The following is a 25860-nucleotide window of genomic DNA, read 5'->3' as shown; positions in this document are numbered from 1 at the left end:
TAGTACAACAGACATAGCGAATAAAATGTTTTAACTAATTACACAAAAATGCATAGTATTTAGTCAGTAATGGTTAACATTTATTTCCGTTTGCCCCCCCCCCCCAGCTCGTTTTGTTCCCTACAAGCCGGTGGACATCATGCTCAAGCCGCTGTTGTTCGAGGTGCCCAGCATCACCACGGACTCTGTGTTTGTGGGCCGAGATTGGCTCTTTCAGCAGCTGGAGGAGCTCCTGAAGGCAGACGAGTCCCCTGAGAACCGCGGTGCCGTCGTGGTGGGCAGCGTGGGCTACGGCAAAACTGCCATCATCTCCCGGTTGGTGGCGCTCAGCTGTCACGGGGGACGCATGCGTCAGATCGCCTCCAACAGTCCCAGTGGCACCCCCAAAAGTAATGATTTTTTTTTGTTTTAATTTCATGTAACTAAAATATATGTTAAATTATTATTCTCTGTGTACTTTACCTGTCTTTGATGTTATTTTTATAAATATTTCCATATTCAACTGGTTTTAAATTGTATTTTTTTTTCTCACAATTCTAATGGATTTCATGAATGTTTTGACCAGCTGCATTTAAGTTGAATACTTTAGTATCATTTTCATTTTCAATTTTCTTTTAAATCTGTGACGCTCGCTGTGTGTTTGATTATTAAATACAGTAGTAAGTAGTTGTATATTAAAGAAATATGTATTTTACACGGACGGCTTCTATATATCATTAATTAATTAATGCTAAATAATAAATGCATTTACAGATACATAGAATAATAAATAAATACAATAATTAAAAACTCGTAATTAAAATTTATAATTGCTTAGTTTGCATACTAATTTTAGTTCTATGAGAAACCCATTTCCATTGACACTCTCAGCTGATCTTCTCTAACAGTCCATGTGTTTCCTTATCACCCAGGCGGCGGCGCGGAGCCGACAGCTGAGCTCCCGCTCAGCCAGCCCCCGCAGCCCACTCCACCCCCCAGTGCCACCAACACCTTAAGGACCACCAGCTGCCCCGGCACCCCAGAGATCCAGAGACACCGGGAGGAGGCCGTCAAACGCCTGGCCGCCAAGGTGGGACCTTATATTTGATTTGAACGCATTTTGCTTCGGGGCCAGATTTTCAACCTGTGACCAGCTTAGGACCCTGACCAATTCAACGAGCAATTCATTCATCGTTGAGTGTGTAGCTACACTTGTAAAACAAAGGAAAAGAAAATACAAAACCACCTCCATATTCTTCAAATCGTCTTTAGCAATTTCTGTTGAAAGCTTATGCTGAATTAGCCAATACATTTCTAGATAATATTCCCTATCTTAAATGCACGGTGCTTCTGCCTAGTTATGTTTGTTGGTACTTTAAGCCGCTCACAGAATGACAAAGGTTATCCTCTGTGGAATCCTTAAGTAATCCTTATCCTCCAGTAAACTAGTAAGGTATCTTGTTGACTTCAGTCTGCGTGAGTCTGCATTATTAATTATAGTGTGTATTATGAAATTGTGTACTGGGTCCACTTTCTTAGCATTGCTCCCTGCAGAGACTGATGCTTTTCTTCTGCCACGGTCCATGTCTTTCATCCTTCAACTCCCTTAAGTCAGCCCCGCCCCACCTGCTCCAGTTTTGCAAGTGACAGCCTCCCTCACGACGAAAGTCGATCAGCACCTTGTGCAATTTTTCTTTTAGTATGTATTAGATGCATCGCCGAGACGTGACACCTGGTGAACTCGCTTGATCTGTTTGTTTGTATTTGCTACGCTTTGACTTGAGCCGCCTGAGACGTGGGGAACCTGCAGAGAGATCTGCTTGTTTGATAACAATCAACTCAAGTATCACTCTTTGTTCACAAGTCCTTTCATACCATATGCTTGCTTGGCTGAAGTGGTGGTGTCCATGTGATGCTCTCTCATGGGAAAGGCGACCGTATTGTGTGGGGTTAAAGGGCTGCTTATGCTTGAGAGAGAGGTCATCTATAGATGTGCATTGTCCGTTCCAGTATTTCTCAGAAACCACGGGTGGCAGTAGAGAGAGAGTACCGTGTGAAGCAGGGAGTAGTAAACGAAAAAAAATGCTAAACAGCAAACATGGCTGCACGCACGGGATCTGAGCTTGTTTATGTCAAGGAGGAATTGCTGATGGTGGTTAGACCAACCAAAGCGACGAAAAGGAGCTGGTCTGTCCGCCTGTCCTATGCAGACACAGGAGACGGGGTTCGAACCGGTGTCCCGCCGAGCATTTTATTACGGAGGATTACTCACTGAACTATGGCACTGAGTCACAATGTGTAATTATTGTTGCTCATTGCAAGATTCTCTAAAAAGAAACCGCACATGACTACCAATTAGAAACGTTTCCTTTTATTTGTAAACTGAACTGTACGACGACTCTGTTCAGTTCACCCTGGGCGGTTTGCGTATACTATTCTGTCTCTGCGTCAAAAAGTCATTGGTGGACTCAATTTTGGCCAACACATCGGAAATAAAACAGCAAAACGCTGATCTCCCATTGCTTACAATCCATTTCTTCCAGGGAACGCCCCCTGCGCCCCTCGCGCCTGGTGATGTCATATACGGCGCTCGCCACCTCGCAACCCTCGTGCTTGCAGTAAGCATAAACCAGGCTTTAGACTCCCAAGTGTCTCCGTGTTGCCAAGGAAACACTGTTGCCGTATGGTCAGAGAAGTCTTACTATTAGTACTTTGTTCACAACAGGACTTTTGTGCAGTACATAAGTGTAGCCTTTGTAGATTTACATTTTGTTAGGCGTAAGCTCCATATAATCTTTGATAAAGATTACACGTACTATATTATACACATCTGGGGCTACAGAGCGATTAAAACATGAACTGCAGATTGGTCTGGTTCCCAGGCTAGTTTCCTGCCACAATTATTTCTTCCATGATATTCTGAATCACCATCACTTGCTGTAGCACCTCAATTGAATATGCCATTTGGCGCCAGTCAAGGCAAGGTTATTTCAACTTGACTTGATGTTGTGAATTCCAGAGGAGTTGTGCTTCAATAACGGCTGTGACCAATAAGCCCAGTGACCAGGACTGTTTTTTTCTAAAGGACAGTATTTATGATTTGGTCTGCTTGTTTTTTTGCTTAATTGTTTTCCGGGGGTTAGTGATTGGTCATTAACTTCTAGTTGTAGGTAATGAGTTATATTATGGTTGCCCGCCCTTTTCCAGATATTTCTTATATCTGAGGGTCATTGAAATCCTTGATCTTCAATTCCAACCTTACCTCTTGCCCTTCTTCATAGAGTAGTTTTGTTTACAATCTCGTGTGCCACGAATAACTCCTTAACAGAGAAATGTTGTGTGGGACAACTGCAGCTTTCCTCTGCCTCTTGGAATGCTGCAGTTCATGTGCCAGACAGCGCGCTTTATGCTACTGAAGCACATCTGAACATCTCTGAAACCCAAGTAGCATCCCTCAAGCCAATTATTCTGTAAAACACCTCCCAACAGGCGCTCTCATAGGACTTCTGTTCCTGTGATGTGTGAATAGCTGATGCGGAGCAGATTCTGTCAAATGAAAAGCAGTACTTTTTTCTTCCCTCAAACGGTCTCTTTCAAATTGCCCTCATCACCAAAACACTGGACCAGAAAACTATAGATTCTAACAAGTTCCATAGCTCATTGCATTTGAAGGAATACTAATCAGGTGTTTCCCAATAGCAGTTTCACTAAAATGTCGGTAGTCATTGCACTACCGCAGTTGCAGTTGTGTTTAATTGTCTGACGCTCAACGACGAGGCATTGGTCGACAGGGCAATCGCTAGCACTGTGCTTTCTCTCGAACGGCACCCGTTTACAAATGAGAAATGTTGTCAAGGTAATTTATTTTGTGTTCATTCTCAGGGATGTTCCAGCTCGCCGACGTTTTTATTTATTTATTTATTATAATTTTTTTACTTTTTTGCACATTCTCGATTGACTTTGCTTTATCCGCCATCAGCACCACGCAGCGGCTTCACAGAAGATAAATTACTTTTGACCATGCTCATCTAAACCAAATCTGACGGTTGACCTTGTACGATCACTACTTTAACAGAAACTTGCTATCTATTCCTTCTTTACCAACTCTTCTTAAATGATGCTGTGAAGCTGACTTATTCTCTATTAATTTTCTGATCAATACCCTGCTCTAAAAGCTATCTGATCAGCAGGTTTGCACATGCATCGATATAGAACAAGTCTTTGCTTTTAGCTGTATAATCGAAACAAATGGGAGAGAGAGTTAGTGATTCATCGCAGCAAATTCAACCGCAGTGGCAAAGCCTATCTTTAATATTGTCTGCGCTTTAAGTTCTTCCCCACCCACTCACAGTGTACTATGGCTTCAGTGCTATCTATGGTCTAGAAATGACATTACAGCAGGGCCAAGTGCTCTAGACTTATTAGTCAGTGTGGTTTATACACCACGAGTGGGCACTTTCACAAGTCATTGTTGTGGGACGTAAAAGTACCTTTCTTCCAAGAAATGGACACGGCGAGTGCCATTTGTAAAACAATACGGGTGCTTTTGAAGAAGAACATTGAACTGCAGGGTCCTATGACTCTAACAGGGGTCAGCTGTCATTGCGTCCAGAGAGCTTGCTCCACAGTGTCCCAGCCGAGTCCTCGTGCCAAAGAATGAAGAGGAGTCACCTGGTCCTCTTCCTGCCAACGCTGCCGCTGTTCCGAGCTATAAGTGTGTCAGGTCCTCCAGGTTGGACTGTAATTGGAACGGAGTAAACCATCCCTTGGGCCTACCCAACCCCCCCCCACCACATCCTCACCCCCGTCCTCCCCCTTTTTCCTCTAAATCAGACGACCGTGAAACACTGCCGCAACCTGTTCGGGGGCAGGAGGTCCTACTTTTGGAGCTCCATCTGGGATTCTGTTTTGGTACCAAAGGTTGTTTGAGGTAGTGCATCGCGCAAGCCTGTTCATCGTCTCTGCCGTGATGTGGAACCAGAGCGGCTTTATTGGTGTGAATTTGGAACGTCCGTGCAGGTTTAGCTCTACCCTTTCATAATGCATAAATTCCCTCCTTAGATGTACCGCTCTGTTGTAATGCTATGCTAGAATGAGGCCAGAGGCAGCTTAGTTTATGTACCAGGCTACTGTATCACATCAAATACCCTTTAGACAACAAGCCTATTGGCTTTTACAAATATTTTGAGGTCGCACCATCGCGGCCAGCTTTGCAAGTTGCTCTTGACCAAAGCCACTGACAACGTGAGCACTTTACAGCTGTTCATGTGGTGATAATGTTTAGTGTTGTGCCCTTCAGGTTAAAGTCAAGAAAATTGTATTTAAACACTGACTTCCTCTCTTTCTCTACCCCTTTCCAGGTGGTGGCATATCATTACTGCCAGGCTGACAACACCTACACTTGCCTAGTGCCAGAATTTGTGCATAGTATTGCCGCCCTGCTGTGCAGAGCACACCAGCTCAGTGCCTACCGAGAGCTGTTGCTCAAGGAGCCCCACCTTCAAAGCATGCTCAGTCTCCGCTCCTGCGTCCAGGACCCCATGGCTGCCTTCAGGAGGGGAGTGCTCGAGCCATTGGCGAACCTCCGTAAAGGTACTGCACTGTTTGCAAATGTGAGGCATCTGTGTGATTCCTGCAACTGATGTCAATGTGCTCATCTTTGACTGCTCCCTGGTTTTGGTGGTAGCACACTACTGTAGGTTAGAGCCAACTGTGAGTTGGCTCTAACTGGTGAAACATTTGGGAACATATTAATGAATTGGACAATCTCTAAATTGTCTAAGGGTTTTTTTTTTTCCCCCCAAACATTCCTTTTTAAGTTCAGACAATTTTGCAACCCTGTTAATACTGTAGGGGATGGATGCATCAAAGTCTCATCACCAGTGGTAGATGTGTAATCACAACATTTTTCTCTAAAAGTGCTGTATGTACGAGTCCCCACAAGACATTTCTAATTCTGGCCAAGATGGCCAGCAAATTGCCAGAATTAGTTATCTTAATGTGTTCATTTTATTTGTAAATTGTCATGTAAATTACTTGCTGTTTGCAAGAACACTATCCTATCTTATTAACATTGTGCATCAGCACTAATATACATTTCTGTATTGAACATTTATTCATCAGTAGATATTAATTACTCCTAATTTTATCATCCATTGCAGCTGAAAGCAGTAAAAATTGTTGCCTGCGGAGTGAATTTAATTATCCCTTTCAGTGGTTCAATCTAATTTGTCCTTGACACTTTTGATGGTGCCACACCTTTCGCTACCTAGTGGTTAGGTAAGTGGTCTGTGATTTCTAGTTTGAAGGCAACTTAGTCAGTCGCACTGCATAATGGCTTGTCGATGTACTGCGACATCAGAAAACCCTATAGGTATGCAAAAATGGTTTGATGAAGCCACTTCTGTTGAAATTACATTATTTCTGCTGAGCGACCAAGTATAAATTGGGCTTTGGAAGAAGCTGTGTTCCAGAGACTGGCTTAGTTACTGCAGTGAAGTGGAGCACATCCCCACAGCCTTACTTCTGAGCACTGGGAGGAGGTGGCCACGAACGCAGGACTTAATACCAATCAAGCTCATTCATTAGTTTCCTGCAGAAATATGGCAGTAGCAAACCAGTTTAAATACCTTCCAGTTAAATTGTGAATTCATTGGACCTACTTTGGCAAAGACTAAGCCAGTAACTAATTCAGCTGCTCTGCAGCATGCTCAGGGGGATTCTTTGTGGCTCCTAACAATATATCCTTTATTCTAGCTTGAATTGTCATGGGCTGTTCCCAGATTGCACATCATCGTGTGTGTGTGTGTGTGTGTGTGTGTGTGTGTGTGTGTGTGTGTGTGTGTGTGTGTGTGTGTGTGTGTGTGTGTGTGTGTGTGTGTGTGTGTGTGTGTGTGTGTGTGTCTCAGAGCGGAAGATCCCTGATGAAGACCACATCATCTTGATAGATGGATTGAACGAGGCAGAGTTCCACAAACCAGACTACGGTGACACCATCGCTTCTTTCATCACTAAGATTATTTCCAAGTTTCCCTCCTGGCTGAAACTGGTGGTAACCGTCCGAGTCAACCTGCTGGTAAGAAAAAAAAAAAGAAAAGAAAGAAGTCATAATTATAATCACATTTTGAGAGACAAAACAATTACAAAAGACACCATTTCAGTTGTGTGACATGTTAGCAATAAATCTGAAGTTATATCAACACTGATATCAAATACTGAATGCACAGGGCTCAGTAAATAACTTGTAGTTTCTATGGAGTCAGAACGGCAGATTCTGACAAGGGTAAAATTTGACGCTGTTTCATGTGGTGTTCCTCCTTGTCATATTCTGGTCCCTGTTAAGAGGCAGTTCTGTCAAGAACATTCCACAAGGGGTGGAAGCACCAGTGATGTGGGAAAGTAGGAAGCGTGACAAGGGAGAAGGCGTGAGGTGCTTTGCGTCACGCAGAGTGACACCGGGTCTACCGGTGGAGGACATGAGCCGCTGTCGAGTTCCACCGTTCACCAGGGACTGAGGGACCGAAGCTTTGACAGCAATGAGGAGCCACATGACACTTGATTGTCTTGGCAGTGGAAGGAGCGCTGAGCCTCAGCCACAGATAACATGGCAGCTGACTGAGCGACAGCTACAACTCTGGTTTCTTATGCACACTCAGGAACTGGGCCTTGGATGATGGCCATCAGTATGCAAAGGAATTAACTGTACGCTGCAGATGCAATGGAGCTTATTTGTTTACCTGGCAAAAGCAAGGGAGGATTGGAATTCTGTTTGTGGCAAGATTCTGCCTGATTTTGTTTGCGAAGCCAAACACACAGCAGTGGTTAATCATATTTCCCTTTCAGTTCTTTTGGAATGTATTTCCATAAATACGCTGGTGATTTAATGAATCTGTAACGTGGCATGTTTTGTCGCCTTGCCCTATCCGTTATGTGTTGTGTAAAACCCTCCTTGAAAGAAATATTTTATTTCGGATTGACACCGTGAAACGGCTTTAAGAATGTTTGTCAGAAACTCTAAACAAGCCACAGTTTGTTTTACATTTTACAATGTCAATGAGTTGAGGCATGGATAAAAAGCACGTAGGATATATTGGTGGTATATACAGGGAAAACTTTTATTTTGCGGGTAGTTTAGAAGACAGCACTTTTCAATTCACAACTGCAACACTAAAGTTGTGCAGAGGAACAAAGTGAGAGAGTGCTGATGTTGTAGTGTTGCGTCAGTTTCAGCAGCTAAATAGGATCTCGGCACAGACAAAGGGCCCATCATAATGACTTTTGCTTGCCAGCAACTAGACTAATACCTTGCGGTACTGTGAGGTGTTGCCAGCACCTTGGCCATCTTGTGGATGTGCCAGTGGCTTTGTTTGTGCGTCTATCCATGTGCACGTTATTGTGTTTCCCTCCACCTGCTGTTCCCCACCATGATGACCATGAGAAGGTGTTATCTCACCAAGGCAATGTTTCTCCAGCCCTCAGACAGGCAGGGGATTGGTGGATTAGGGTGTATTGATTTTTCCAAACCCTAGGAGGGAGATTGAAGAGCGAGCTTAGGCTCTGGCCCCAGCCTTCGCACTACAGCAGTGTCTCAGTTGCCTTGGGTCTTTGTTTCCCAGTCCTGCTGCCCCCCGACACAGTAGCAAGTGTCTGCTGCGGCCCGATAGCTTCATCACTCAGCATACCTTGGCCCCCCCACTGCTCACTGACCTTCCTCAGATAATATGCAGAAGAAAATGCACCCGTGAATAGCAGAGCGCTGCTGCTTTTTAAATGGATTGTGCCGAGAAAATTGATCAGGCAACGTGGGCTGTTTAAAGGAAAACTCTGGTATTTTTTGCTAACCTACGCCTTATATTTTGACAGAGTGATGTCAATAACTCTGGTTATTTGGCAAGGGGCAACTGCGTCACCAGTGGACGTCATCGCGATTGCCCTACTGCACCCCAGTACTGGAAGATTCTGATGCCAATCACAAAAACTTAAATTAAAGATTTCCTTTAAATTTTCAATATTTTAATATTGTTACTTTTCTTTTCATAGGATATAACCAGCCTTCTGCCCTTCTCCAAAATCTCCCTGGATGATTTCAATGACAACAAGGAGATCAATAATGATCTCAACGCGTACATCCAGTACCGCATCAACGGCAACAGGGACATCATGAACAACATCAGCTTAAATGGCAAGGCCGACCCTGTCGTCGTGGGCAAACTGAGCAGCCACCTGATCTCCCGCAGCCAGGGCTCCTACCTGTACCTCAAACTCACCCTGGACCTCTTCGAGCAAGGCCATCTGGTCATCAAGAGTGCCGGATACAAGGTGGTGCCCGTCTCGCTGGCCGAGCTGTACCAGCTGCAGTGCAACATGAAGTTCATGACCAACTCGGCATTCGAGCGCTCGCTGCCCGTCCTCAATGTGGCTCTGGCCTCCTTACACCCCATGACGGACGAGCAGCTCTTCCAGGCCGTCAATGCCGGGAGCGTCCGCGGAGAGCTGCCATGGGAGGACTTCCAGCAGCGCATGGAGCTGCTCTCCTGCTTCCTCATCAGGCGGCGAGACAAGACGCGCATGTTCTGCCACCCGTCCTTCAGGGAGTGGTTGGTCTGGAGAGCCGATGGAGAGAGCACAGACTTCCTCTGTGACCCCAGGTCAGACTACTAACCGTTCATATAAACTACAGTTCAGATAGATGGATGGATGGATAGGTACTTTATTCACCCCTGGAGGGAAATTGCAGTATTACAGCAGACATCAGGACAGATAGGCAATAACACTAAAGGCTGCATGCGCCAGTCAGCCTGTAAAGCCCGTATTTTGGCTTTAAACCAAATGGATAAGGTGAACCGGGGGATCCAAGTGAAGCAATTTTCCAGAAGTAGAAGCGAAGGACCATTAATCCTCAAAGTCCGATCTGGTGTTCATCAGAGGCCCGGTTTACACCTGGCATTAACATGCGTCTTGGGTGATCCGATCACAAGCGGACAGCTCGTCCGCTTGTGATCGTACGTCTGTTCACACCTGGCATTAGAATGCGTCTCACATGCGTCTCGAGTAACCGCTTGTGATCGGATCTCACTTCCCCACTCTGTATGAAAATACGCAAAAACAATATGCAAAAACCTGTACATCATTTCCATTTGCAAAGGCCAAATGTGATCACCTTGGTACACAGGAAAAATCTAAACAATACTGACTGAAATGTTGGTGCCGTGGGTACTGTGCGCAGATTTTCTTACTTGATGGAAAATCAAAAAACTCAAAAGAACTGGAGTGGAGTTTTTTCCCCTCTAGACAGCGGTGCGCCATACACGCCTCGCCGGATTCCCTGTGTTTTTTTTTTAGATGTATTTATTTTCGGTTGTTTTCTACTTGTATAAAACAACATTTTAAAAAGACAACTGAGTTACTGGACTCTCCCGTTCCGCCTTGTATCGGGACGGTACGAGGGGGAGCGATCTCCGGTCCACTATGCGTCCCCGTTCCCCGTGTCGCCAAACAAAACAATGTATTTATTTTCGTCCGTTTCCTACTTGTATGAAACAAAAAAATTTAACACAACCAAAGGAATGCTCCGTTCCACATTGGATCACTGCATAATGGAGAGGGAGTGATGTGCGTGCGATGTGTCCACTGTGCGTGCCGGTTGCCGCGTCTCCAAATTAAAACAAAACATTTTATTTTAAATGTATTTGTTTTCCTCCGTTTTCTAATTGAACGAAACAAAAAACCTGTGTCCTGCGCCGCGTCAGCCACGGCGCCCCGTTGCTTTCCGTTGCTATGGGACTTAATTTAGTTAAAACTGGATGTCTTTGTGTAAATACTTAACTTGTAAATAATAAATCCTGCACTTCTGTAACGGTGAGACTTTCTCAATTTCCAGACCACAGAATGTCTTATTTATTATCATGCCGTTGGCGCGAGTTGAGTACAAAGTTCCGCTTACGCAGAGGATGTCAGTTGAGTAAAGAATGTGGCCATATGCGGCCCAGACCACCTCTGAATGTGGTCTGAGCGATAGGATCTCAGCGCGTCTCGGGTACGTTTACGCCTGTACTTAGAGCTGTCCACTTGTGATCGGAGCAGCCAAGAAGCAGGTTAATGCCAGGTCTAAACAGGGCCAGAGAGTTTGTTGCCGGGCCCTCGCTTTGCAGATACAAAGTACTGTATGTAAAGAGGACAAGGGAAAACCACTATTACTTCCACTGTAATAGTGGAAGTAATAGTGGCCCACATTTATCTTAAACCCTGAAAATATTCAATATTGAATAATTATTTGTTATGTAGTGGCGGTTCCACCAGCATGTTTACAGATTTAATCAAAGAACTGTCGCTTTGTGTTCCTTTCATCTCCAGTTGTAGTAGTAATAATAATGAAGCATTGAGTTTTTATACTGTAAATGTAAAGGGACGCTGCATCCTTGCACTGTTGCATTTTGCTGCACAACTGCCAAAAGGATGTTGATTAATAAAAATATGCAACATACTAAGATTTTAATTTAAATCGAGATCAAATGTAATTATCCGTGAAGCTACGTCAGACATTTCAGTCCGCGTTGCAGATTGAAATCGTTTCCAAGCTATTTGAGTGGTGCGGTCAACCGTGCATCTTCGGGCGAACGTTGTCATGGACAAATTGAAAAAGCAAAACGTGGTCGAGATGAATTCTCTTTTCAGCTCACAATTCTTTCCACCACATGTTATGAGGGTTATCATTCCTAAAGGTCAGTCGTCATGACGTTAGCCACGTTGTGCATGCCACTACACTGCTGTGTCGCCGAGGCGTTTTTACAACCCCTTAGAGTCAAGGTGCAGGCATTCATTGAGGAGATTTTAGTTTATGTTTGTTGTAAAGATTTTGCTGTTAAGATGAATCATCCAAAAGATTATATTTTTAAAAAAGTCCACATGACAGGCTGAACAATCGGTGCACATCTTCATTCGATGGAGCCCGTTGCAGTCTTTCTGTCAACAATAGATGGATGGATGGTCTTTGAATCATAATTGGCTAATGGTAGAAAAGATGTGCTCGAGATTCAGCCCTGTGCGCAGAAAGACTTGTCAGGTAAAGCTTGGAAAAAAGCTACTGCACAGAGGACTCATTTTTGAGAAATAATCATCTTGTTTGGCTGCGGATTGCCGTCTCGTGCGCGTGGCTCCGAATTGTAAACACCTGCAGTTTGAACTGCTCTGCCCTATAAACGTAGTCCTCGGAGCATTGTTTGTGTCGTGAACGAAATAGAAAATCCTCATCAATAAGTTCAGCATGAGTCAGTTCTGCTGCGGAGCTGCTCCTCAGCCTCCAGAGGAATCATCCATACTTTCCCCCCTCGTATTTGTTCTAATTGTGTCAGCCAACTGATCCGTCCCCTGGTTTGTTATCCGCTCAGAGCCATTTACAGGGACTATCTTGTAACCTACACGGACCTTTGCTGCAAGCCAAACAGATTTTATTCCTCCATCTAAGAACAGACGCTGACAGCTAATATTTCTTCCTTTGGTGCTAAGCTCTGGGTGTTTGGCAGCAGTACAGGGAGCGTCGCCATGCATCCTGGCTTTCCGCTCCTGTCAGGTTAGCTCAGGTTTGGTGATAATGATCAGGAAAGGGCCGGACACTGAACAAATGAGAAATGTATCGCCTTGTGCTGCTTTACGGGAGCTTCTATGAAGCTCAAATCCACTGTAGTTGGCTGCGGTTATAACAATATGATAACTCAATCTCATAATTTGATTCACAAACACTGGTCATCCTTGATGGAAAAGGTAGAGAAATGACCAAACTTTGACTTCTTTTAAGTGAGGAACAAATCGGCTACAACACTTTGAATAATACATGCGGCCATGTAGAATATTAACGAGTATTCTGTTGTGTCTTCACTCAAGCTTAAATTAGTTTGCAGAGGAAGCTGCAATCTGCAGAAAAACCTTCTTGTTTCCTGCCTTGGCCTCTGTGCCCCGTGAGACAAGCTAATGTGCTCCAGCGATGCCACCTAATTGTGATTCAAGAGCCTGCGCACCCTTGTTAGCAACCGTTGGAATTCGCTCCTATTATCTGGATGATGTCACCGCGGCTCTCCTTTGTCGTTACCGCGGTGCTTCGGTCTCACTTCTGCTCACCAACAACCTGCGGCACCATTATGCTCTGGCTTTTCATGTAAGTCCAACACTGTCGTTGGGAACGAAGGACTGAAAGTGGTGCATGGCGGAATGCAGAAGTAGAAGAAAATAAAATAAAATACTGCATCGCCTCGTCCTTTAGAAGAGAGCACACTCTTACACACAAACACAAAGTGAGGAGTCTACCCAATCAAATTGAACTCCAATCATGCATGGCCTTTTAATGAAGTTCTGCGTTAATTAACACCAGAGTGAGCAACAGTGAGCGATAGAAAAGAGAAGGCAAAGATTGTATTCTGCTGAGCCCCCCTCCCCACTCAGACACTCCACCGGACTCGTTAGGTAAGGCCAAAGCGAGACAGTCTAGACAGTTTTTTAGCCTAATCACACGCACATTGGTGGGAATATTAATCAATAATGGCGCCAAAAAACAAGCCTCTCCACTCTTTTCTTGTGACTGAATATCTCAGCCAAGCAAATTATATGGCTGTAAAAGGGACAGATTAAGGGCTCGAGTGAGGCAGAAGGTCCCTGGTGTCTGCTCAATCAGGCTACAGTGTGAGAGGATGATTAGCGACTGATAGTTATTATCATTGCATATACTGTGGGAGGGAACATATCTGTGAAAATATCAATTCTGTACATGGATGAATTATGTCTGCCTTCCTACACCGTAATTAATTACAACACCTCGTCTTGATTCCATGCTAGGACCGGCCATGCCCTGATGGCTTTCATGCTTTCGCGCCAAGAGGGGAAGCTGAATCGCCAGCAGACCATGGAGCTGGGACACCACATCCTGAAAGCACACATCTTCAAGGTAAAGCTATAAGGCTGCCTGCGTCCCTCCATTCCATTACTACCCTGTGTATCAGGGTGTGTGCCGCATGTTTATTTATTGAGTTTGGAAAAGTGACGAGCGCTAAGAGGCGTGTGTGTGTGCGTGTGTGGGGGTGTGGGTGCGTGTGTGGGCGTGCGGGTGTGTGTGTTTTTCCAGGGCTTGAGTAAAAAAACAGGCATATCATCCAGCGTGCTACAGGCCTTGTGGATCAGCTGCAGCACCGACAGCCTTTCTGCTGCCTTGGCCTCCCTGAGAAACCTCTACACCCCCAACGTGAAGGTGAGACCAGGTGTCACGCACACGCACACAAACACACACACACACACACACACACACACACACACACACACACACACACACCCCACTCCTGCACTAAAATGGAGGTGGCATAAAAACCGTGGCCTTTAAACATAGATAAAATAATAGCTACAGTATCAGCGACGCAAAATCAAACTGTAAATAACTTTGAAACGCTTGATTTCAACTCAATTTCACGTTCAACTTTCACGCCGAGTAGACATGCTCGGTAGTCTGTGATATTCGACTGTTTTCTTTGGTCACAGTTGATCAGATCAGAAGGTCATTTATCAGTTAACAGATAAATGACCCTCTGTCATCGCTGCTCTCTGAAGCTGAAGCCCTCTGTTCTGATGGAAATAAAGGCTCCTGTATGTGGGCTGCAGCGTGCGCCCTCCAGGAGGGCGATAGAGTTGCGTTAAGTGCAGGGTTGCCAGGTCATGCATAGATTTCCTGCCTTGAGACCGCTCGAACCCCACCGAGAGCAAAAGAAGCCCACTGTGAGCAAATAAATCCCAAAGCTGGCAACCATGACTGTTGTATTGACCATAGCAGAGAATTTGTGTGACCCCCCAACCTCCATAGACACTTAATCCTCCCACAGTTCCATAGTCATCTTGAAGTAGTCTTTCATTATAGTTAAAAGTTAAGGTGACACCATTTTAGTCCAGGTAAAGTCATCTAACCAGCATAGAATACTGGAAACATATTTTTATGAACTGCAGAATTAACATTCAGATTTTAGAATAAATATTATTTTTATTTAATTTGATCAGTTTCCGTCACGATTGAATTATATTAATTATTTTAATATTGAAGAGAAAACAAGGTATCGTCTTTCTTGTCGGGAAAGAAGATCGTCAGAAAGGATTTTGGCCATTCAATTTGAGACCAGATCAGCACTGTGTGTGACACACACGCGCGCACACACGCACACACATACACACACACACACACACACACACCCACTTCTTATGTGAGTTCTGTATGCAGACAAACTCTGTGGCATTTTTCCCAAACTATGTAATCACATTTTTCATTGTTATTTGTCCAGCCAGTGGTATAATTTCTACCTCCACTGGCATGAAATGTCCTCACTGAATGTTCTTAAATTCCACTGATGGTGATGGGTTGTATATTCTGATAAGCATTAGGGTTTCTTCCTGGAAGTGTCCACTTACAGTGATGTGTTAGCGCAGCGCTGATGAACGCCACCATGGAGCCGCTCGCTGGCCCGGAGTGATGCATCTTGGTCTCCAGCCATTACCTTGATCCATGGCCGTGGTCTCTGCAACAGCCTTCTTCATAATTACCAAGGGCCTCCTTGATTACTTGTAATTTAATAAACAAAAGGACACGTTAATGGTAGAGCTAATGATATTATTATTTTGATGTTGTTGCTGGGTTGTTGTTTTTTTTTCCGCTTTAAATTACGCCCTACATGTACATTCCCAATTGAATTCCCGGGAAGACAAAATCATTGGCATTTCCAGGAAAGGTCATTATTTCAGGATGATGCATTCCAGCTTGAAGCAACGTGATCGTACATTTTTCTCCGTTATTAGTGTTAGTCCTACAGTGTCGTCTACTTCCCGTCTTTGTGGGTTAATTTGTGTGAGCGACGCATCATTCACTGTGTCCTCTGGGAACACAGTGAAGCTTTGTTAATTTATTCCACCACAGTTCTGATGAACAAACCCGATTATATTTCCTGCACCCGACGGATTACTGTATGAATTACACCGCGTGTACCTCATTCAATGGGTAACTGTACATTTGAACAGCGTCGTTATTACCCGGTTGGTAGTTATATTCATAACGGTGTTCTGTAATGTATTCATAGCTGTGTTGGAGAAATTGTCCTGCGTGGCTGGTGAGGTTAATCTGCCAGCCACAGGAAAACAAAACAGAGTATTAGAGATATTTATTCTGCAGAATAAAGAGAAAGATTCCGAGCTGCTCCGAAGCAGTGTTCTGACCAGTCTGCCCCTAATTCTGACCAAGAGGGCTTTATTTATACTGATGAAAGGTCGTGTACCATTGATTAGCTTGTCATTGACAGGATGATGCCAACTCAATCATCAATCGCTCAAATCAAATCAATCAGGAGCTCATACAACGGTTTAACAGTCAAACCCAGGTCACAGGTACATTCTGACCATGCCATACAACAAACACACTGCTCTGTCAAGTTAGCAGTGTCTCCACACAAGGATGAGTGAGGTATCTGTATCTGTTTTTCCAATACGACAATAGGCATTGTTTAGAAAACACTCTTCATGTAAACTCTGAGAGACTCATTAAAAACCTCAAGGCAATGTGTTTTAGAAGTTGGGTAACATACAAAAGACTATTGTCCTATATAAAACATGTAAAACATCATTCACAAGGTTGATCATGTGCATCTTTCTCTCACAGCTGGGGGGGCTCAGGATGAGTAGATTTCCATGTATAGGACACGTTTCAATCCAGTTGTTCTGCATCATTTTAAATTCCAATGTAGGGCTGGGCAATGTATCAATATAATATTGATATTGTGATAAGGATTTTGATATCGCAACATCGCAATGTAGTTAAATGCTGTCTTAAAGGCTGCATCACAGTAAAGTAATGCAGTTTTCTGAAGAATGGACTGTTAGCTGCTGTAAACAATATTCATAATATCCACATCGCTAAATATGGTTTGTTTCTTGTGTGTAAATATCTTATGAATGCAGCAATAGTCAACCCCAAAAGTATAGTGAAATTACCAATATCGAGGTATTTGTAAAAAATAATATTGTGATACACTTGATATTGTCAATTTCAACCTAACCGTCCGGATTTAAATTGTTGCTTGGCCAACCAGGTGAGCCGGCTGCTGATGCTGGGCGGAGCCAATGTGAACTACCGCACGGAGGTTTTGAACAACGCCCCGGTGCTGTGCGTCCAATCCCACCTGGGCCACCAGGAGATGGCCGCCCTGCTGCTGGAGTTCGGGGCCAGTGTGGACGTCGTCTCTGAGAATGGAATGAGTCCTCTTTGTTTCTCTGCTGCCGCGGGACACCTGGGACTCGTCGGCGTGCTCTGCAAGTGGGGGTCCAAGGTGAGCGGCCCGGCACAAAGTTGCAGAAAAAGACCCTGCTCAACGTAGCGTTTTTCTTTAATCCGTACCAGCGTCAAAAGATTTCAAACCATAAACAGCCCTAATTACAGCTACACCTTTATCTCATATCTTAAAGTTATGTACAGTATGCTAACCGACAGACGTTGCTACGATTAAGGCACCAGTAAGCGAAAAGATCCGTTTGAAACAAGTAGTCCGTAGTGGTATACTGTCGCCTTATTAATTGCGTGCAGTTAATACAATGATGTTCCCATTGCTGCCCAGATCAACCATGTGGATAAGAGCGGCCAATGTGCGCTGGTGCACGCCGCTCTGCGAGGACACCCAGAGATCATCCAGTACCTGCTGGAGCTGGAATGGCACCCTGAGGACCCGCAGCAGGACTGCAGTCTGAAGAACAAAGCCCTGCAGCAGGCTCTGATCGCCGCCTCCAGCATGGGGCACACGCAGGTCAGCTGAGCCACGTCGTGACGGTTGCTGCCCTGTTCTCACTTTTTTGTTTTTTTTCAACCACTACCAATGAAGAATGTAATCGCTTCCTATGATATGATGCTCCATATCACAGAAATAATATATTGGAATATTTTACTTCCCATCTTTTTTTTTATTTTGTTAACATAAAGAACCAGGGGCTGAAAACTAGAGAGAGAGAAACCCCCTGAAAATACTGCTTTTGCCTGGTTTACAGTCATAAGGCTATAAAATAAACCTTCAATTCCTCATGCAGTAGGCGATTTGGCCATTTCATGTGGAAAAGTCATGACAATTTTGCTGAGCCCAGCTGAGCTCTGCACACTGTGGCCTGGGAATTGGAGATCCCCAAACATTACAGTACAAAGAGATTGGACTCCACTCACCAAAACCCTTATAGTCCAGGAATCAGCAGCTCTCTACTCAGCTGTGATTAATTCATAATCTGATAGAGAAGCAGACTGTAATCCACCCAGGGAAACTCCGTTATTGATCGGCTTAAGTTGATTTCTGCAGTCCACTTGTTTCTTCATTGCTATGGACTCAGTACGCCGTGTAACTTGTGATGGGGTGTATTTGATATCTCAAACTGAAACGCCATGCCATTAATCAACATTTGTGGTTTGGCAGGTTGTGAGAGACTTGCTGGCTTTGAATAACGAGCACGCCGTGCAAATTGATGGCCACGATACTCTGTGGGGAGAAACAGGTACGTTTTCATCCATCTTTTTGCATTACGTGGCTCCCTTTTGTATTATCATATCCTGTTTTTATCTGTTTGGGCCCCGCCTGTAATTGCATGCTGCTGAGCAATGTCCTCTAGCGCGCTCCTGCAGCATAATGGTCTCGGCGTGGCGTAGTGGTTGACGTTCAACCCCTGAGCGAGCCTAATTTTCCTTGTCCTCTTCTGCTTCGATACTGTGGCTGTTTTTGTGACCATGCGGGTCTGTAATTAGTCTGTCAGACCTCCTTTTCGTTAACGGCAGTCGTCTTTCTAGCGTTTCACCATTTTACCCTCAGAGTGCGCCAGACATAGCCACTTAAATATAGCAAGAACATATTTTCCACATAATGCAATGGGTTGATATATTGACCATTGAGCTCTTAAAATCTATTTTGCCCAATGTTAAATTGGACTGGTATGGGTTGTCCCTGTAAAGCAAAAATAAGTTTGTTTGTCACACCACAGAAAATTTTTATATTAACCACCCAGCCAAATTTGAATGATTAAAAAAAATATATATAAAATTGCCAAGTACATAAAATTTGGTTTCAAAATCGTGGAGGGGGAAAAAAAAAAAAAAAAAAAAAGGCAGTTCCCTCTGCTCTAAGACGCTGGGGGCGTGTCCGCTGAAGTGCTGATGATGCTGTAACCGCGCCCAATCTCGTTAAATGTTCACATTGGAGTAAATTCCATGTTTAAATGTTCTGCTGAACCTAGTCCTGTGTCTCTAGGTGCTCATCACTCCAGTGCCCCCTGCCTACTCCACAGGCCAGGTCGGGGCACCGTGGCCTAGCATGCACCTAATTTCAATATAACACTGCGCGGTCAAACAAACGGGACGTTTTGGGTTGTGTTTTTTTTTTTTTTTTGTTCCAGGCACTTTGGCGCCGATTTATGTTTCTGGCGGGGAACACTGCAGAGCGGAGAGCCGGGCTGTTAGCTCTGCTTATTTCACCTCATTTCACCACACAAATCATCCCTGATTTAGGCCTGCCCAAAAAATACGGACGACAAAAATGGTGAAAAACAGTTAGACGGTGTAACTCCACAATTCAGTACTACATTGTTCACATGTTTTCAGCAATTACTTTCTATATTATATTCTACATGTATTATGTGTTTAGAAACAAATCACTGAATTCACTTTACAGGGACTTTAAAGGTTGGGATGGTTATAGATAACAGCAGATTTCAAAGTTCCCGTTCTTCCCCTTGAAGGACATTGGGCGACAGGATATTTTGGGCTACAGCTCGGAAAAAAGCAGAGTGATACAAGAAAGCAAAAGACTGGGTCGCCAATCGAGAGAAGCCGGTTCTCTTTAATGGGATAGTCATTGCTATTTGGTATTGATTGTGGGAATAGACAAGTGAAGTAGCAAGTAAACTCCAGCAACTCTGAAAGCTGGAGTCTCGGTCAATTCCGAGGCTGGTTGCATGAAGCCTGAACAAAGAAGGCAATATTGACTTTGGCAGAGAACATACAGTAGAGCAGAGCCTTTAGATGGGGAGGCAGATTTACTAAGACTCTGGTTGTGACCAAAGGTCTTTTGAGTATTTTACGACTTTACTTTGGACGTGTCCTGTTGACCTTTGGCAAAGCATAAGTTCTCATCGCCCCGTATTCCACATGAACCCCCTTCATAGTAGAGGTATGCGTTTGTGTCTCCTTAATTTCATGCCAGTTCAGCACAAATAAAAATAAAAAATATTAGCAGGAAGGCAGCTCACAATCGTCCTAAGTGATATTTCTGCAATAATCCATGTGCAGGTATTCTGGACTTAATACAACAAAAAATGGGTCTTGATGGATCTTCCTTTGCACTTAGTCATTTGAATAAAAAATGCTGTCGAAGAGGGATTGTATTTGAGCTCCACAGTTGTATTTAGTGATGTTGGATCTAGCCTCAGTACCCGCATCAATGTCAAAAATGAGGGGTGACTTTAATTTTGTCTAAAGGTGTACATCATATCGCTTCTCAAGATGCAGCCTAGGATCCTGTACACGCCTGTTGCTGTGAATAACAGCAGTAATGCTCCTATGCTTCCTCAAAGTCACAGACGCTGCCTGTAGCTGCAGGACGACATTAACCTCCATTATCCCCGTCTATTCACCGAGCGGGTGTTGAGACTGGAGCGTTTGCCCTCTCAGCATCCATCCCTTTACTAATGAAACAGCAGGTCACAGGTGGCACCGGCCAGACACTGGCTTGCAGCATCGCTGATCTGAAACAAAGTGCAGCAGACAAAGTCGACACACTCCACACACCAGTGCATATTGGAATCGCATTGTGCCCACCTGACACTTATTGGTAATAAGCCCAGAGATCATCTCTGTTCTTGGAAGCAGCTGTTTGTAATCATAATGCCACCGGTCACCACGTTGTCCTTGGTGAGGGGGAAAGTAGCCATAACTGGCGGTGTTTACGTCTTCCCGGGACGTACAGTTCAGCATAAGGGATTAAAAAACGGCTGCTTCGTCTTGTGGGTTGTTATACAAACGGAAATGGTTGAGTCGCAATTTAATCATTTTTCGAATTTGCATTCCAGTGTGCATAATTCATATTCAAACCTTGTAGTAACCTGTTCTTTAATTTGGAAGCAGAGAGAACACTAGAAGACGGACCGTAGAGATCATTCCATGAGTTAACAACCTGTCTCAGACAAATATGATTCTGTGCTTAAATGTAGCTGAAAAATAACATTTCTATGCAAATAGGTGCCATGTATCCAGTGTTTGAATAGAGGCAGATTGGATTGCAAATGCGCGCAGGCTCCATCTTTTGAATTCCCTTCACAGAATGCGAGAGCTACCTCTCGGGTACAGAAAGGTAATACAAAATTACACTCCGTTTTCATCACCGGTGCAAGAAAGGCAGCAGCAGATTGGTTTGGGGATTTCGGAGTAATTGATTGTTTTGTTGTCGCTCAGGCCTAATCGCTCCCATCCTGTAATATATTTGGAGAGGTTGATATACAATGTGTTTTGTTTTACCTGTAGGCGTAGGAAGTACAGGCTGCTTCACTCAGTGAAAGGTCCTTTGGGTGTACAGCTTGAAGTACATCACAGCCAAAAGAATAACAAGTCTATTAAGTTAAGTTAATTCTCTGCCATCTGATTTTAAATTAAAAATATATTATTTTCTTATCATCAAAAAAACAACACACACTCAACCTGTTGACAGCTGACATTTAAGTCTGCTGTGACTGTAGCAACAATCCATTTAAATTATAAAGTTAGTCTTTATCATAAATGTTTTGTTTTGCGTTTAAATTGTATGGTGCATTGACACCATGCATCCAGCATCAGGTTGTTGCACTTTTTACATGCAGGAACAGCTCAGCAAAGGTACAAAAAAAAACCACAATTACGACACCGACATGTTATATAGTATAGAGCGGCAGTGAGATGAGCCAGAGGTGTTTTCATTTAAAACCAGTAAATGACCTTCAACTGAGTTGTTATTCCAAAAAAAAAAAAAAAAAAAAAAATTGGTTTTGGAAAAAGTATTGTTTAGTAACCCGGCATTTGTAATAGGCTTGACCAAGGTCCCCGAATTTTCAGGGTGGTCCGAAACTAGTTTAAGAAGACAGTTTCTTTCCTCCACTGAGAACTCACTACATCTCCCTTCTCCATTAGACCCGATGATTTACTGAGTTGTTTCTGTACAGGACCTCTGTGCTGCGCTTGATGGCTCGGGGCTCAGAGGAGGACTTCAGTGGATGTTTTCCCTCTTAATGTGTTTATCAAACTGGGATGCAGAGGGCTCCTCTCGAGACAGTTTCGGGACACTGCCGCGTTGGTGGGCTGCAGCTGTTAAGTAGAGCTGGGCGGAGCCAGGACGGTTTTACGAGAGCAACGACAGAGATATCAATCTCTCTTCATCTTAATAGAGGAGAGTAGTGTAAGACGAGAGTAGTGAAGTAGAAATACTGTTGCTAATGAGATCAAGGCGTATGTGCTGTATGCTTTTCAGATGGCAAGGGAATCAACAGTAAGCAGGTTAACCGCGAACAGAGCTGGCGGGCCTTCAGTCCATGTAAAACGTTAAATGTTTTCTTTTACTTAGAATCACCAAAGAAGCACAATGGCTGTCCAAGTATTCAAGGACGGTGTGAGATGCTGCTGCCACCGCTGAGTCCTCCTGAGAGCCGCGGCTCACGCCTCGTTTTTTTTTGTTTTTTTTTTGTGTGAAGACATTCCCCTTTTGATGGAGCAGATGGAGGGTGGGGCTGTTTGGCTATAATATCTTCCGTCCAGATAGATTATGTCAGTCGGCGACACAGGCTCTGCAATTTGCATCCCTTGGAGGCAAATCATGAAGCAAAGCTCGTTCTTAATGTGGATCTTGATCTTTCTGGGCAGCCAGCTCTCCTTTAAGGCCGCCCCATCTGCCACGACGCACCACAACCAGTGATTCATGTGCGCAGTGGAAAAACTGCAGGAGGCTATTTTGGTATGGCTCAGTCAAGTTTTGGTTCTGGGGCCGAAGCATTTTGGGACAAAAGTAATGTCATTTTTAGTTTGCTGTGATTTTGGACCTAATATAATAAAGACGGGGCTTTTTCACAGGAGGAGACTTTTTGTCTTTGAAAGAATTGCTAGATGACTCCAGCTCACAGCACAGTGCACTGTGAAGATGGGGGAGGAGGCTGAGGCAGTGGCACATTATTTAATTAGCGCAATTAACGCACTTTAGTCTTCTAATGTCTTTGATTGCCTCAGTAATGCAACTGCAGGAACTAACTGCAACCGAACCGAGATCTCGTCTTGTTGTCAACATCCTGTTTTCTTAGGCCACCTTATACAAAAGCAAACCTGTCTTCAGTAGACGGACGTGCATTCAATCCTGTCTGCTTACCTTTTCACCGAACTGTTCTTCCCAGCCACACTTAGTGGCTGTATTGCTTGCCTCTCCATCTCTATAATAAAGCCCAGATCAATGCTAACAACTATTTATGTTTTCCACAGCCTTGACGGCGGCAGCAGGCCGAGGCAAGATGGAGGTGTGTGGCTTCCTGCTGGAGAAGAAGGCCGTGGTCCAACAGGTCAACCGTCGGGGGGTCTCTCCTCTGTTCTGCTCCGTCAGACAAGGACACTGGCAGGTGGGTGACTCCTCCGCCATGTGTTGTACACAAACTGCTCATGAATCATTAAACCTCAGGGTTTGTGGTTTTCATTCTGGGGTTAGGTCGTCATTCCGGTGTTTTGTTTGCCTCCGTGTTTTAGATTGCAGAGCTGCTGTTGCAGCACGGCGCCGACGTGAACATCAGCGACAAACAGGGCAGGACGCTGCTCATGGTGGCTGCCTGCGAGGGCCACCTGAGCACCGTTGATTTCCTGCTGACGAAAGGTGGGCTACACGCGGTGCAGTGACACTGAAGCCCATTGAACATTTATTAACTGAGGCCTTTCTTGACCTCGTGTCATAAGGGTTGAGGTGGTGACTGGATCGCTCTATACTAAGACGCCACCAATGTGTATCCTGGCCGAAAGGGCCTCTTACTTGAACAAGCACAACTTTCAAGCTTTCAACTTGAGCTTAAAAATGTCATATACAGTGGTACCTCGACTTACGAGTTTAATTCGTTCTGTGACAGAGCTCGTAATTCAATCTGCTCGTATAGCAAATCAATTTTCCCCATTGAAATTAATTGAAATGCCATTAATCTGTTCCAGCCCCCCAAAAAAACACCACAATTTTATTGTTACGTGTTTTTAAATAAGAAAAATGTATTTATAAATAACAAATATTGTAGAAAAACACAATAAAAGAGAAGTGTAGATCTCTCTTCTCTTCTGCCTTCTCGCAGATGATACCCTCCGTCACGCTATCTCCTGCGAGCTGCTAATTCAAATTTTTGCTCGCAAATCAATACAAAAAAATAGACGGAACGACGGCTCATAACTCGGGAAAACTCGTATGTTAGCGCACTCGTAACTCAAGGTACCACTGTACTATATTTGCCGCCAAATTGACAAAACCAAAATGCTTAAGTTCTAAAATGTATCCCAGTTATCTCAGGGAGTAGCTGTGAACACCAGGGCAAACAAATATAATTGTCACACCATTTGTGGAGGACAGGTTGAATTGTTCTTTTCTGGGTTTGCGATTCCTCTCTTGATTACTGCCCCTTCTCTCCAAGGTGCCTGTCTAACTTTAATGGACAAGGAGGGACTGACCCCCTTGAGCTGGGCCTGTTTGAAAGGACATAAGAACGTGGTGCAGTTTTTGGTGGAGAAAGGCGCCGTCATTGACCACACGGACAAGAACGGACGGACTCCGCTGGACCTGGCCGCCTTCTACGGAGACGCCGACATTGTACGTCTGGAGCTGGTCACTTCATTTTGCAGGAAATTTACGCGCCACAGAAACCCCACCCTTTAGTCGGGGTTAACTGAAAGCATCACTGTGTCGTAATTGAACACAAACCACTCTGCATTAGCGCGTTGCGTACTGCTGACATGCTTGTTAAACAGTTATTTGTTATGATGGTCTGTTGTAGGTCCAGTACTTGGTGGAGAGAGGAGCGGTGATAGAGCATGTGGACTACAGTGGGATGAAGCCTCTGGACCGGGCAATAGGCTGCAGGAACACCTCGGTGGTTGTGACTCTGCTGAAGAAAGGAGCCAAGCTGGGTGAGAATATTATTTATTCATCGTTAGGATACTTCAAACGATTCACATTTAGTTACCGGCCGAGTCGTTTGAGAAGACCTGTTTTATTGGGGATGGGTTGTTGTGAAAAGATCAATTACAGTCATGTCCGCCTCACTCTAGCTTAAAGTACAAGTTTATTTTCACTGTGCTTCCCATGTTACGTTGGCCAAGCTGTTGTATTAGGTGTGAAAACCCTTCCTCCATTCTTTCTATTTTCATTTCTTTGGGTCTTTAGCTTTTCTTTAATCAGCGTGTCGTCTTTCCATTTGTGCACCGACAATCCCCCCCCCCCCCCCCCCCCCCAGTGTGTGCTGTCAGGCTCATTTCAGAGTGTGGCTTATCACCTTAATGACATTCATATGAGCGATCAGAAACTGGGCAGCGGCTCACCTGCAGTGCAGCCTGGTGTCTCTGAAAATTGCAAATTGGCAGCATCTTAAATGTTCCCTCAGGACAGACACGTCGTCAAACTAGGAATACAAGTTGAAGAAGCCTGAGGACACCTGTTAGGATCCTGGTTTATAGAACGATGCCCATTGTGTTTTCTGTCCAATGTAGATGCTTTTGTTCTTCTTGGCATGTTTCCCCCCCCCCCCCTCTCTTTCTCAACCTCTTGCCCATGTCTCCCTCTTAACTGCTTTCGATAAAACTAAGGCTACAGAACATCGCCT

At 44.3% G+C, this 25860-nt stretch overlaps 1 protein-coding gene across 1 annotated transcript in view; it reads left to right on the top strand.

The window, feature by feature from the left end:
* tanc1b (tetratricopeptide repeat, ankyrin repeat and coiled-coil containing 1b) overlaps window positions 1–25860 on the top strand; it is a 142004-nt gene that overhangs the window by 110924 nt on the left and 5220 nt on the right. The window contains exons 9-22 of the mRNA XM_080019347.1: window positions 108–389; window positions 912–1069; window positions 5340–5571; window positions 6888–7054; window positions 9019–9626; window positions 13804–13912; window positions 14090–14212; window positions 17079–17315; window positions 17601–17786; window positions 18438–18516; window positions 23501–23634; window positions 23759–23882; window positions 24676–24851; window positions 25036–25168. Of these exons, the coding sequence (XP_079875473.1) occupies window positions 108–389; window positions 912–1069; window positions 5340–5571; window positions 6888–7054; window positions 9019–9626; window positions 13804–13912; window positions 14090–14212; window positions 17079–17315; window positions 17601–17786; window positions 18438–18516; window positions 23501–23634; window positions 23759–23882; window positions 24676–24851; window positions 25036–25168 (2748 nt within the window). The remainder of the gene's footprint in view (window positions 1–107; window positions 390–911; window positions 1070–5339; window positions 5572–6887; window positions 7055–9018; window positions 9627–13803; window positions 13913–14089; window positions 14213–17078; window positions 17316–17600; window positions 17787–18437; window positions 18517–23500; window positions 23635–23758; window positions 23883–24675; window positions 24852–25035; window positions 25169–25860) is intronic.

The sequence above is a fragment of the Zeus faber genome, assembly GCF_960531495.2.
Source record: "Zeus faber genome assembly, chromosome: 18".
Lineage (NCBI taxonomy): Eukaryota > Metazoa > Chordata > Actinopteri > Zeiformes > Zeidae > Zeus > Zeus faber.
This window is presented reverse-complemented; position numbering and strand designations above follow the sequence as displayed.